The sequence below is a fragment of the Primulina tabacum genome, chromosome 7 (assembly GCF_025594145.1).
Source record: "Primulina tabacum isolate GXHZ01 chromosome 7, ASM2559414v2, whole genome shotgun sequence".
Lineage (NCBI taxonomy): Eukaryota > Viridiplantae > Streptophyta > Magnoliopsida > Lamiales > Gesneriaceae > Primulina > Primulina tabacum.
This window is the reverse complement of record NC_134556.1, coordinates 37,539,776-37,552,529: the sequence shown is the minus strand read 5'-3', so window position 1 is coordinate 37,552,529 and position 12,754 is coordinate 37,539,776. Positions and strand designations below refer to the sequence as shown.

Sequence of the window (12,754 nt, the reverse complement as noted above, 5' to 3'; positions counted from 1 at the left end):
ACTTCATAGTAATTACACAAACATGCATTCTTCAAAATGAACATCTGAACAAGTTTAAAATTACCCTTAATGATCTTGCAAAGTTGAACGGTCGTTATGCAATTTACCTAGTAATACGATTGCACACATAAATATAAACCTCTGGTGCATCACAAGAAGTACAGTACACAACGAAACAAATGAAAAAGGTAATAGTTAAGAATCACGTGAAAACCATAGTGGTAAATCCCACTGCCACAGTACCTGTCAATCATTCTTACAACCATGCCAATTATATTCACACACCCCTTGCGCAGCAATTAACTCATCGAAGTTCCTCTGCACTAAATTTGTTCCATGCTTCCTATGAAACACAAGATTAAAGCGAGTGAGGAAATAGCAGTTTAACGAATCTAATTCGGGTTCATCCAAGAACATACGGGTGTATTCATGATGATTAAACAGCAGTACCTTGAGAAGATCAAAAACCTTTTCAGCAATATATTTTTGTTGGATATTAGATCCCTTTTGTTGAACCTTGTCCGGATGGACGTATAAGGTCGCCTTTTTGTAGACCTTCTTCACCGAATCTGAAGTAATCATATCTGTCAATGAAACTGGTCTCCAACCACATTCAGGCCACAAGACCTGTACAAAATAGCATACATATATGTTTGAAGTTGAAGCGCAAATATTCAACTAAAATTTAACTTTAAGCAGAAAATCATAGTGGCTCACCACATTAACCCCAGCCATTATGCATTAGAAACAAACCTGTTGCAATGAGGACAACAAAGCACGTAGATTGCCTTCTTTTCCTGCAGCCCATCGGCGTATATCATTGTCCAAAGTTTCTGCAAGCCTCTGAATCAAGTGATTCGATGAAAAATTATAACAAGGTGTGATCTCGAAAATGGTAACTGTAACACATGCATGAGCAAGTGCCTCTGTGTGTGCTCATAAAAGTGCTTTCTCTAAATTTTTAGCATCACTTACTTGTTTCTCTTGCTGCTCGAGCTGAATCTGAAAATCACGCTGGTTCTTGTCATCTAGTGCTTTAGCCTGGAAAGAAAGAAGATGAATTCTTGTACGCAATATATAAAAAGTATCAGTTCCAAAAACCAGTAGAAGAGCTCAATACCAAGAAACTTTTGTAAACGTAGGGCAAATATATTGAGTATTGATGGTTTGTGAAAGCTTTGAGGCAAAAGACATTCTCATAGGCCCGACCCCTCTCCCCAAGCCACCACAACTAGTATGGGACACTAGAACACATTGCGAAAAGAAATGAAGGAATTGGTAGGAATGCAGCTTCGCTTTGCTGACTTTGGAAATATAACTACAATGTCTGATGTTCATGATTCAACGATCAAAATTAAAAATTAAATAAACATGGGTATATTACATGACGTGAAAGACTCCTATTTTCATGCCAATAAAATAAAAGGTGAGAATTGTCCCCTTCAATGACAACAAATGAAGTAGCATGATTGTTGATACAAGCATTTGAGTTGTCAACTATTTCAATATCTGGAGCCCATAATAAAATTTTCAAATGCCAGCATAGTACTGATCTGGAAAAATAACCAGGAAGCATGATCTGAGAAACAGACACTTGACAAAATGAAACTGAGAACCAATCTTACCATTCGTCCATACATTCTCATATGACGATTTAACCTCGCTCTCCGTCTTTCTTCAGGTTCTCCTTCAATTTCTTGAAACTCCCCTGATGAAGTGGTAACATCTGGAACCGGTGATGTATAAAGAAACCAATGAATGCCCAAGCTAAAAGGATATAAGAATCAGCATTACTTGACAATATCTAAGTTATATATACAGGTTGAGGTTCTCAGTGATCCGACTTTGTGACACCAATTAATTTTTACGAAAATATCATATTTATTTAGATAAATAACGTTTTTCATATAATTTACTCATAACTACAATATTCATAGCTACAATATCTAATCCACTTTAAAATTTCAAAAAATTCAGATATTATTTCTACAAATCACATATTTAATATAATCGTATTATCATTATCCAAATAATAATTAAAAACTATAAAAAAAATTATGAATCAACTCGATCTATTAATGATCATGATTCATATACTTAATAGTCATTATTTTACGCAAACATTAAGTGTACGTCGTTCGCCGGTATTTTATTAAAACTATCTTCGAAGCAAAAGAAACTAGTATTATTAGGCATATCCCTGACCAAATATTTGCATATCATCTTAGGTTGATAACTGGTTTTGCCTGAATTATCCATTCTTGTAGTGACTAGTGAATAAGAATTAATACATGCACGGTGATTGTGAGGCCCAATACTTAAAATAAGCCCAGCCCATTTCCCATTTTTATTATAATTACCCAAACCATTTCTATGAGATAGCGTACAGCAGATTAGAGTTCTCTTCCATTCCAGTAGCTTTCGGCCCTTCTTCGTGACTTTCTGCCTCAGCCGCGTTGCTCCGTTAGAGGTTGGAGTTGAAGTGTAGCACCTAGCCATCTTCTTCCTTCAACCTATTAGCTACTTTCCTGCCATGAATCGGTAGGTGACGAGCTCGATTTGGCTTGATTTCCAGCAGCAGTGCGCGTAGCTTCGATTCGGTTTTAGGTAAGCTTTTGGCTTCGAATTTTGGTTGTTCTTGGTGTATTAGTTTATAAAAGTGAAGAACTGAGCTTTTCCCCTAATTTCCAGCTAGGTTTCCGGCGTGAACAGTATTTCCGGCAACTTGTTCCGACGAGCCACCTTTGCGAAATTAACGTTGTGCATTCTAGCTTTGAGTATTGAGGTATTAAGTTTGAAATTCCAGATTTTGAAAGGTTATATAGGCTGCCCGGATTTCGAATTTTAACCGAGACGATTTATTTTGGTTTAGTCGTTTGGTATGCATTGTATTGAAGTGTATAGCGAATTTATATTGTAGGTTTTATTGTTGGGCGAGTTCAGTCGATAATCCTTAAGAATTTGCCGTGGTATTGTAAGTTGCAATTGAGGTACGTTCAAACCTATATCATTATGACGCTTATATTGGCGTGTAAGAATATTCGGTGAATGTTGTTTGCTATTATTTGCATTGAATGTTTATTTTGATGCATTCATGCATTAATTATGTTGGCATAACATATTAAGCCTTGACTCCTTTGACGGCTATTTATGTTGATTCTGTTGAGATATTGAGTCATCAGAGGGACGAGTGGGTTAGGATTAGCCACATTCCCAGATGACAGCTAGGGACGAGCGACTTAGCTACTCGCATTCCCGATGCTACGTGCATGGACGAGCGGCGATTTGATGCTGCATTCCTGGCACGGGTGGCCACTGTTACTGTCGATGATGCTATTCGTTTGGACTCCATTTGGTATCCGTTATTCAATTGTTACCATTCATGCATCGTATAGCATTGCATTTACTTTGTATTATTACATGTCTTTTATATACGTCGTGATTTTACTGGTTTGTCGTACTGGGGTCCGACCCCTGTTTTTTTTTTATGTTGTGGTTGTTTTTGATGCCATAGCAGGTCATTCCAGGGGTTTTGACGCGTCTGGTGGAGCGTCAGGGAGTGGTACCCAGTAGTCAGTTGGTTTGTGTCAGAAGTTCCCAGATATTTATATATATTATTCTGGTTTTATACATTTGCCAGGGAAGATGCCCTGTGTAGTTGTATGGTGATGTTTTTTATGTTGTTTTGGATTTTATTTGTGGTTGTTGTGTCTAGTCCTGGCCAGTGCGGCTGTAGGATGTTTGTTGGGTTGGTTGTGAAACTGATGTTATTTTCGAGCGTATATTGTTATTGTTGTGTTTTGAAATTTTTGGGATGTCCTACTTACAGGGAGGTCATGCCGAAATTTTTGTAGGCCCTAATGAACATTTTAAACTCGTTTTCGCTGTTTACACCATTTAATCCTTGTTGTGTGATAATTAAATATTAACTAAGTGCACGGGCCCTGACAGTTTGGTATCAGAGCGTAACTGGGATACGCTCGAATTAGAGTCTAAGACACTCGAGTTTAGACACAAATAAAATGATTGTGCATGTGTTTGATTATTTGCTCTTACTTGTTTATATGTTTTGAATTAATTGTATCTGCATGACTAGAGCGTATTAGTTTAAGTTTATGCTCTTATACTCAGCCGATTATTTTTCTGCCTGTGGATTAAATCCTTGTGTCTTGTAGATGGCATCGGGACGTAAGGGTAGAAAAGGAAAGGAAGTTGTTCAGGAATCTGAAGCTCCTAATGTGAGAAGACTTAACGAGACTGATTGGGGAAGACGAGGTCGTCGTCCTCGTGGTAAAGCACGAAATGTTAACGTGGAGCATGAAGTGGATCAATTGACTAGAGGAATGGGTGAAATGGAACTAGTGATATCCCGATTTCAGAACATGCGTCCTCCTCGATTCTTTGGGAATGAAGATGGTTAGAAAGCTATAGCATGGCTAAAAAGTATGAAGCGTTTGTTCAATATGTTGGAGTACACCCCTGAATTGCAGCTTAAGTTGGCTATTTGTCAATTAAAAGACCGAGCCCAGTTATGGTGGGAAACTACTGAGAAAGCTTTGAAAGAATCAGGTGAAAGAGTTACTTGGGATGTATTTTGCGCTCAGTTTGCTCGAGAGTATTCACCGCCTTCGTACTATTCGGCCAAGGAAGCTGAATTCAATAGATTGACTCAAGGTAATATGAATGTAGTGGAGTATGCCTCTCAATTTTCAGCGCTTCTTGCCTATGTTCCTCATGTTGCTAGCAGTGATCGAAACAAGCTATCGCATTTTATGCAAGGATTGAATCGAACCATTTTCACTTTAGTAGTCGCTGGAGCACCTGTTAATTATGCCGATGCTGTAGAGAAAGCCAAGAATGTGGAGGCAAGTCTACTTTTGGCAGAACCACAGTCGGTTCAACCAGGTATTCCTCAGAGTTTCGAGGGCAATGTGCCGATGCCAGTTGGTGCACCACTATACCATCCTTTACTGTCGTACCAGCCTACGCAGTCTTATCAACAACCAAAGCAGCAAAATTTTAAGGCCAAAGGAAAACAATTCAAGAAACAGACTCGTAGCAGTTCTTCTAGTTCCGGCAGTCAGCGTGGAAGTTCAGTTGGGTCACCAGGTGGAGTATTTTGTGATCGTTGTGGTGGTAAGCATTTCAGCACTCAGTGTACGGGAGTTCAGGGATCTTGTAATATCTGTGGTCAAGTTGGACATTATGCTAGAGTATGTCCGAATGCAGCGAGACAACAATTTCAGCAACCTCAGTTTGGTCAGGATTTTAGAGGACAAGCAACTAGACCTTTTGTTCCGACTCAGTCTTTTCAGCAGTCTAGCTATCCTCAGCCTAGAGGTTCTGCACAGCAGCGTTTCCCAGGGCCACAGCAGGCTCGAGTTCATGCTTTAACCCAGGATCAAGTTCAAGACGCACCGGGCGGAGTTATCGCAGGTATCTGTCTTATTTTTTATCATCCCGCTCGTATATTGATAGACACAGGAGCATCTCATTCATTTGTATCTGTTGTATTTGTTGATGCGCATGAGATTGCTGCTACTCCGTTGATAGATACTGTGTCAGTCTCTACACCTGCCGGTGTATGTTTGATGTCTCATGAGATAATTCTGAAGTGTATGATTAGATTCGATGATAATATTATGATAACTAATCTCATCAAGCTAGATATGTCTGACTTCGACTGTATTCTGGGAATGGATACTCTGTCTAATTATCGAGCTACCGTCGATTGTTTCCATGGAGTTGTCAAATTCAGACCGTATTATGGCAGTAAATGGAATTTTTACGGTAGTGATTCGCAATCACGTATTCAATTAGTGTCAGCAATGGAAATGTTTAGAATCTTGTCGACAGGAAATGAAGGATTCATGATCTATGCAGTTGATGCGACACAGGGAAAAAGATTTGAAGTTTCTGATATTCCTGCTGTCAAGGAATTCCCTGATGTATTTCCCGATGAAATTCATGGATTTCCACCCCAGAGGGAAATTGATTTTAGCATTGAGTTGGTGTCCGGGACAAATCCTATTTCTAGAGCACCATACCGTTTGGCTCCAGCGGAATTGAAAGAGCTCAAAGAGCAATTACAGGACTTGCTGGAAAAAGGTTATATTAAACCAAGTATGTCACCTTGGGGAGCTCCGGTATTGTTTGTAAAGAAGAAAGACGGAACGATGAGAATGTGCATTGATTACAGGCAGTTGAACAAAGCTACTGTGAAGAATAAGTATCCTCTGCCGCGTATCGATGACTTGTTTGATCAGTTGCAAGGTACATCAGTGTATTCAAAGATCGATCTCCGTTCTGGCTACCATCAGCTTAGAGTTCGAGAGAAAGATGTTCTGATGACAGCATTTCGAACACGTTATGGGCATTATGAATTTCTAGTTATGCCTTTTGGATTGACTAATGCTCATGCGGTTTTTATGGATTTGATGAATCGTGTTTTTCGAGAATTTATAGACAGATTTGTTATTGTCTTCATAGATGACATTCTGATTTATTCGAAAACAAAGAAGGAGCATCGAGAACATTTAAGGTTGGTCCTCCAGACACTCAGAACAGCGCAATTGTATGCAAAGTTTTCTAAATGTGAATTCTGGATGGACAGAGTTGTATTTCTGGGTCATGTTATATCAGCTCAAAGAGTATCAGTGGATCCTAGTAAAGTGGAATCTGTTATCAATTGGCCAACACCGACGAACATTTCCGATATTCGCAGTTTCTTGGGTTTGGCAGGATATTATAGGCGTTTCATTGAAGGATTTTCTATTAAAGCAAGGCCTATGACTCAATTAACGCAAAAAGATCGACGTTTTGTGTGGACTGATGAATGTGAGTCAAGTTTTCAGACTTTGAAGGAAAAGTTAACAACAGCTCCAGTGCTAGCTTTGCCATCAGGCTCAGGTGGATATGTTGTTTGTTCAGATGCATCTCTAAATGGACTTGGATGTGTTCTAATGCAAAATGGGCGAGTGATTGCATATGCTTCTCGTCAGTTGAAGCCGCATGAGACCCGATATCCAGTTCATGACTTAGAGTTGGCTGCTATTGTGTTTGCATTGAAGTTATGGCGTCATTATCTGTACGGTGAGCAGTTTGTGATTTATTCGGATCACAAGAGCCTTAAATATCTTTTCTCACAACCTGACTTGAACATGAGACAACGTCGATGGATGGAGTTACTTAAAGACTTTGATTGTGAGATTCAGTATCAACCAGGGCGAATGAATCTTGTTGCAGATGCTCTCAGCAGGAAGGTTCATAATGTTATGCTGACATCTTTGACTATCTCTAAAGTTCACGAGCACTTGGGAACTTCAGGATGGACGTATCAGATCAGTGGAGACTACTTTATAGTGTCATCTATTCAAGTCGAGCCACAGATTTTGTCCAGAATCAAAGCAGCACAGAAGACCGATCCGCATATTCATAGATTGAAAGAATTGTCTCGAACAGGTCAGACAGAAAAGTTTAGTGTTGCTTCAGATGGTAGTCAACGCTTTAATGGTAGACTTGTGGTTCCTAATTTGATAGATCTGAAAGAAGCTATACTACGGGAAGCATATTGTAGTCGACACAGTATTCACCCAGGAATTCGAAAGATGTATCATACCTTGAGAGCTCATTATTGGTGCGAAGGTATGAAGAAAGATATTTCTCATTTTGTGGCTAAATGTTTAACGTGTCAGCAAGTTAAAGCCGAGAGAATGAGACCCGGTGGAATGTTACATAGGTCTTGAAGTGCCGCAGTGGAACTGGGAGCACATTGCTATGGATTTTGTGACACATTTACCTCGTTCTAATCGTGATTGTGATGCGATTTGGGTGATTGTTGATAGATTGTCTAAATCAGCTCATTTTATTCCGTATGATCGTACTTGCACTTATTTGAAAATGGCGAAACTGTACATTGATCATATAGTGAGATTGCATGGTGTGCCAGTAACCATAGTATCTGATCGTGATCCAAGGTTTGCTTCGAAGTTTTGGGGAAGTTTGCAATCAGCTTTGGGTTCAAAGTTGGCTATGAGCACTGCCTATCACCCGCAGACAAATGGTCAGTCAGAAAGAACCATCCAGACTCTAGAGGATATGTTACGAGCAATAGTGATGGATTTCAAAGGTGGTTGGCAAGAATCATTGTCTTTGGTTGAATTCTCTTACAATAATAGTTTTCAGGCAACAATCGGTATGGCACCATTTGAAGCTTTGTATGGAAGAAAATGTAGATCGCCGATATGTTTGGAAGATGTAGGAGAAAAACATATGTCAAGACCAGAATTTATTCAAGAAATGAAAGATAAGGTTGAATTGATCAGGAAAAGGATGAAAGCAGCCCAAGATCGTCAAGCCAGTTATGCTAATAAGAGGCGTAGACCTTTAAAGTTCCAAGTGGGCGATTATGTTTTCTTGAAAGTATCACCATTCCGGGGTACTATGAGATTTGGACATAAAGGGAAGTTAGCTCCGCGTTATATTGGTCCGTATATGATTGTTGAGAGGATTGGCACATTGGCGTATCGTTTGGATTTGCCGCAGAGTTTGTCTTTGATACATAATGTGTTTCATGTATCTATGTTGCGGAAGTATGAGTCAGATCCGTCTCATATCTTGAATGTCGAAGATGTGGAGTTGGACAGTTCCCTTAGCTATGTTGAACATCCAGTGCAAATTTTGGACCGTAAGGAAAGACAGCTCAGGAGCAAGACGAATTACGCGATGTATTCTGCATTTGAGAATGTAATGAATTACGCGATGTATTCTGCATTTGAGAATGTAATGAATTACGCGATGTATTCTGAATTTCCTATGTATTATCAGATGTAATTTTGTGGATATCAGTGTTGTGTTTGTTAGATTTCGAGGACGAAATCTTTTATTAGTAGGGGAGAATTTGAGGCCCAATACTTAAAATAAGCCCAGCCCATTTCCCATTTTTATTATAATTACCCAAACCATTTCTATGAGATAGCGTACAGCAGATTAGAGTTCTCTTCCATTCCAGTAGCTTTCGGCCCTTCTTCGTGACTTTCTGCCTCAGCCGCGTTGCTCCGTTAGAGGCTGGAGTTGAAGTGCAGCACCTAGCCATCTTCTTCCTTCAACCTATTAGCTACTTTCCTGCCATGAATCGGTAGGTGACGAGCTCGATTTGGCTTGATTTCCAGCAGCAGTGCGCGTAGCTTCGATTCGGTTTTAGGTAAGCTTTTGGCTTCGAATTTTGGTTGTTCTTGGTGTATTAGTTTATAAAAGTGAAGAATTGAGCTTTTCCCCTAATTTCCAGCTAGGTTTCCGGCGTGAACAGTATTTCCGGCAACTTGTTCCGGCGAGCCACCTTTGCGAAATTAACGTTGTGCATTCTAGCTTTGAGTATTGAGGTATTAAGTTTGAAATTCCAGATTTTGAAAGGTTATATAGGCTGCCCGGATTTCGAATTTTAACCGAGACGATTTATTTTGGTTTAGTCGTTTGGTATGCATTGTATTGAAGTGTATAGCGAATTTATATTGTAGGTTTTATTGTTGGGCGAGTTCAGTCGATAATCCTTAAGAATTTGCCGTGGTATTGTAAGTTGCAATTGAGGTACGTTCAAACCTATATCATTATGACGCTTATATTGGCGTGTAAGAATATTCGGTGAATGTTGTTTGCTATTATTTGCATTGAATGTTTATTTTGATGCATTCATGCATTAATTATGTTGGCATAACATATTGAGCCTTGACTCCTTTGACGGCTATTTATGTTGATTCTGTTGAGATATTGAGTCATCAGAGGGACGAGTGGGTTAGGATTAGCCACATTCCCAGATGACAGCTAGGGACGAGCGACTTAGCTACTCGCATTCCCGATGCTACGTGCATGGACGAGCGGCGATTTGATGCTGCATTCCTGGCACGGGTGGCCACTGTTACTGTCGATGATGCTATTCGTTTGGACTCCATTTGGTATCCGTTATTCCATTGTTACCATTAATGCATCGCATAGCATTGCATTTACTTTGTATTATTACATGTCTTTTATATACGTCGTGATTTTACTGGTTTGTCGTACTGGGGTCCGACCCCTGTTTTCTTTTGATGTTGTTGTTGTTTTTGATGCCATAGCAGGTCATTCCAGGGGTTTTGACGCGTCTGGTGGAGCGTCAGGGAGTGGTACCCAGTAGTCAGTTGGTTTGTGTCAGAATTCCCAGATATTTATATATATTATTCTGGTTTTATACATTTGCCAGGGAGATGCCCTGTGTAGTTGTATGGTGATGTTTTTTATGTTGTTTTGGATTTTATTTGTGGTTGTTGTGTCTAGTCCTGGCCAGTGCGGCTGTAGGATGTTTGTTGGGTTGGTTGTGAAACTGATGTTATTTTCGAGCGTATATTGTTATTGTTGTGTTTTGAAATTTTTGGGATGTCCTACTTACAGGGAGGTCATGCCGAAATTTTTGTAGGCCCTAATGAACATTTTAAACTCGTTTTCGCTGTTTACACCATTTAATCCTTGTTGTGTGATAATTAAATATTAACTAAGTGCACGGGCCCTGACAGTGATCAATGTCGCACAACTAAGGTAGTGTTTGCAAGAGCTTATTTTAAGTGCTTTGCAACTTCTACGTACAATTTCCAAACATTTAATTGGTTAGAAGCTTGAAAACACTTAAAATAAACTCTTGCAAACACTTACTAAGTCTAGTTTCAAAATCCTTCAGAATTAAAAGATAATCATTATGATATCATTTTAATAAGGCCAATATTATAATTATTATTTACAATCCAATTTATATGCCTCATACTCCACTTAATGTAGTTCCAGAAATTTGTAAGTACCTCCAAAAAGCGAAGTGAAGTCAACCCCAATATTTGTCACAGAAGAATTTATGCTTGTGCTGGAAGAGGACCACAACGGAGTTTGCTTCATTGCAGTAATTTCTTCTTCTTGAAAGAAGGTTCCAAACAGGGAATCCTGGACAATATAAAATAACATCGTTCAAATACTTGAAGTCTCAAAACATTGTGAATTAATAGTGAAAAGTCAAATTATTCCACCTTAGTAGAAGTTGATCCCGCAGCATGGTCTTGTCGTTTGCCACCACTAAAAATTGCATCTAGAACATCAACATTTTGAAAACCATTTGAAGCAGTGTCAGCCGTTGGTCTTTCAGTTTTGGTCCCTGTGTCATTAGTTCTAGAATCATTTTGGTGCAAGCCGGCAGCAAACTCATCCAGGTCATCCAATGAAGAATAAACATTGCCTTTTCCTTGTTCTGAGGGACTACCGGATGGCCATGAGGCATCTTCCTGAGATAAAGGTGGTTCAAAGGCTACAAAAGGATCATCTTCTACAGTCAATCTTGATTTAGAAGAATGACCATTTAACTCTGAAGAAAGTTTCGCCTTTAAATGTAGTCTGTGGAATGTACAAAAAGATAGGACATTTTTTACCGGGTTGGAACCAAAAATTGAAGACAGATAAAGAACAAAAATTGAAGACTCTGAAGAATGCGAACGAGAAAAACATTCCTGAAGTGGTACTGTGAAATTTCTTAAAGCATGACATAAAGCCACCAGGAAAAAAAACAGCAGACAAAATTGAATGACTCTTAACTTTGTCGTAAAAAGAAGAGATCACACATCAGTCAACCTGAGCTCAAATCATGCACAACGCATGCATTTCATTCGTTAAGTTTTTCATTCTGCTTCGCATAAAAGCCGAGCTGCTGTAATATTAAAGTACTTAGCGCCAATACTAATGTTCTGTGTTCATAAGGTGCACTTGCAAGAATCAAGTAAACGACACCAAAAAGTTCTACAAATTCATCAAATTAACATTACGCGCCTTGTTAAGACCGCGACACTAATATACTCACTCATATCAGGAATTACCATCTCTACTTCTTCAATTTAATACGAATCTGCAGAGATCATATATTGGAATTTGGAAAGAAATGACATGCGATGTAACAGCTACAACAGATGTTACAGATCAAAATAAATGAATCAACGCATACCCATTTTTTGACGAATTAGCTCCCCCAAATCCTGGTATCAAATCGTCATATCCAGACCCCTTCTCTTCAGGCTTCCCAATAGAATTCACCCCAAAATTCCCAACCAAATCGTCAACAGGATCAATTTTCTTTGGCTTTGCTCCTTGGAAATCCTCAAAAACATCAAAACCCACCGAATGCAAACCTCCGCCACTATTCCCGTAATTTGAGCTATTAAGGACCGATTCCAAATCTATTGCCCCGTATTGACCAGACCCAGAAACGGTCCCACCAAACACATCATCGTCACCAAAGAAACTATGGGGTTGACCAGATTTATGGACGTTAACATTCGATCTAAAAATCCCGTCAAGCTCATCAACGGGCAAGGAAGAGGAATCATTAAACGACGAAGTACAGATGGAGCTACTGCCGCTGAAATGAGAATTAGGTTTAATCTTCGATTTCGCCATGGGAGCTGATTTTCCATGAGCTTTGAATCCAATGCTCTGCACCAATACTCCGAATTCATCCATTATTTCCACCGGGAAACAGCTAAAAAAATTCACAGGAAAGATATGATTTTGATACAGCCCGCGAATTTGTATTATGGTGGGCGTGTGATTGGAATTGAGGAGTAATGGGTGGAAAAAAATCAACGACGAAGAGGGAATGAATGGAGAATCCGTCGGATGCCTAAATTCTCTCCTGCAACGCGTGTCGGTGGACTCAATGCGGTGCCAAGATTCTAAAGCAATTGCTTCTCTCTCA

The 12,754-nt window shown here is 39.4% G+C and overlaps 2 protein-coding genes and 1 long non-coding RNA gene across 5 annotated transcripts; 2 read left to right on the top strand and 1 right to left on the bottom strand.

Annotated features, from left to right (window-relative positions):
• Positions 1-37: 37 nt before the first annotated feature.
• On the bottom strand, positions 38-12,754 carry LOC142551689 (uncharacterized). Its single transcript, XM_075661061.1, has 8 exons — positions 12,005-12,754; positions 11,043-11,403; positions 10,824-10,959; positions 1,626-1,726; positions 976-1,041; positions 754-843; positions 451-627; positions 38-343 (listed from the first exon to the last, which is right to left on the bottom strand). The coding sequence occupies exons 1-8, from the start codon at positions 12,517-12,519 to the stop codon at positions 305-307; spliced, it is 1,485 nt and encodes a 494-aa protein (XP_075517176.1). The 5' UTR covers positions 12,520-12,754; the 3' UTR covers positions 38-304.
• On the top strand, positions 4,189-10,817 carry LOC142551690 (uncharacterized). Of its 2 annotated transcripts, none has more exons than XM_075661064.1 (2): positions 4,189-5,436; positions 10,113-10,817. In XM_075661064.1, exons 1-2 carry the CDS (start codon positions 4,446-4,448, stop codon positions 10,166-10,168), a joined length of 1,047 nt encoding a protein of 348 aa, XP_075517179.1. In that variant the 5' UTR covers positions 4,189-4,445; the 3' UTR covers positions 10,169-10,817. The 2 variants fall into 2 exon arrangements, with proteins under 2 accessions (XP_075517179.1, XP_075517178.1); XM_075661063.1 differs by having other exon boundaries at positions 10,110-10,817.
• LOC142551691 (uncharacterized) lies at positions 8,923-10,101 on the top strand. 2 transcript variants are annotated; one of them, XR_012821608.1, is made up of 3 exons: positions 8,923-9,202; positions 9,291-9,380; positions 9,516-10,101. It is a non-coding gene; the product is annotated as an uncharacterized LOC142551691 (long non-coding RNA). The 2 variants fall into 2 exon arrangements; XR_012821609.1 differs by having other exon boundaries at positions 9,287-9,380.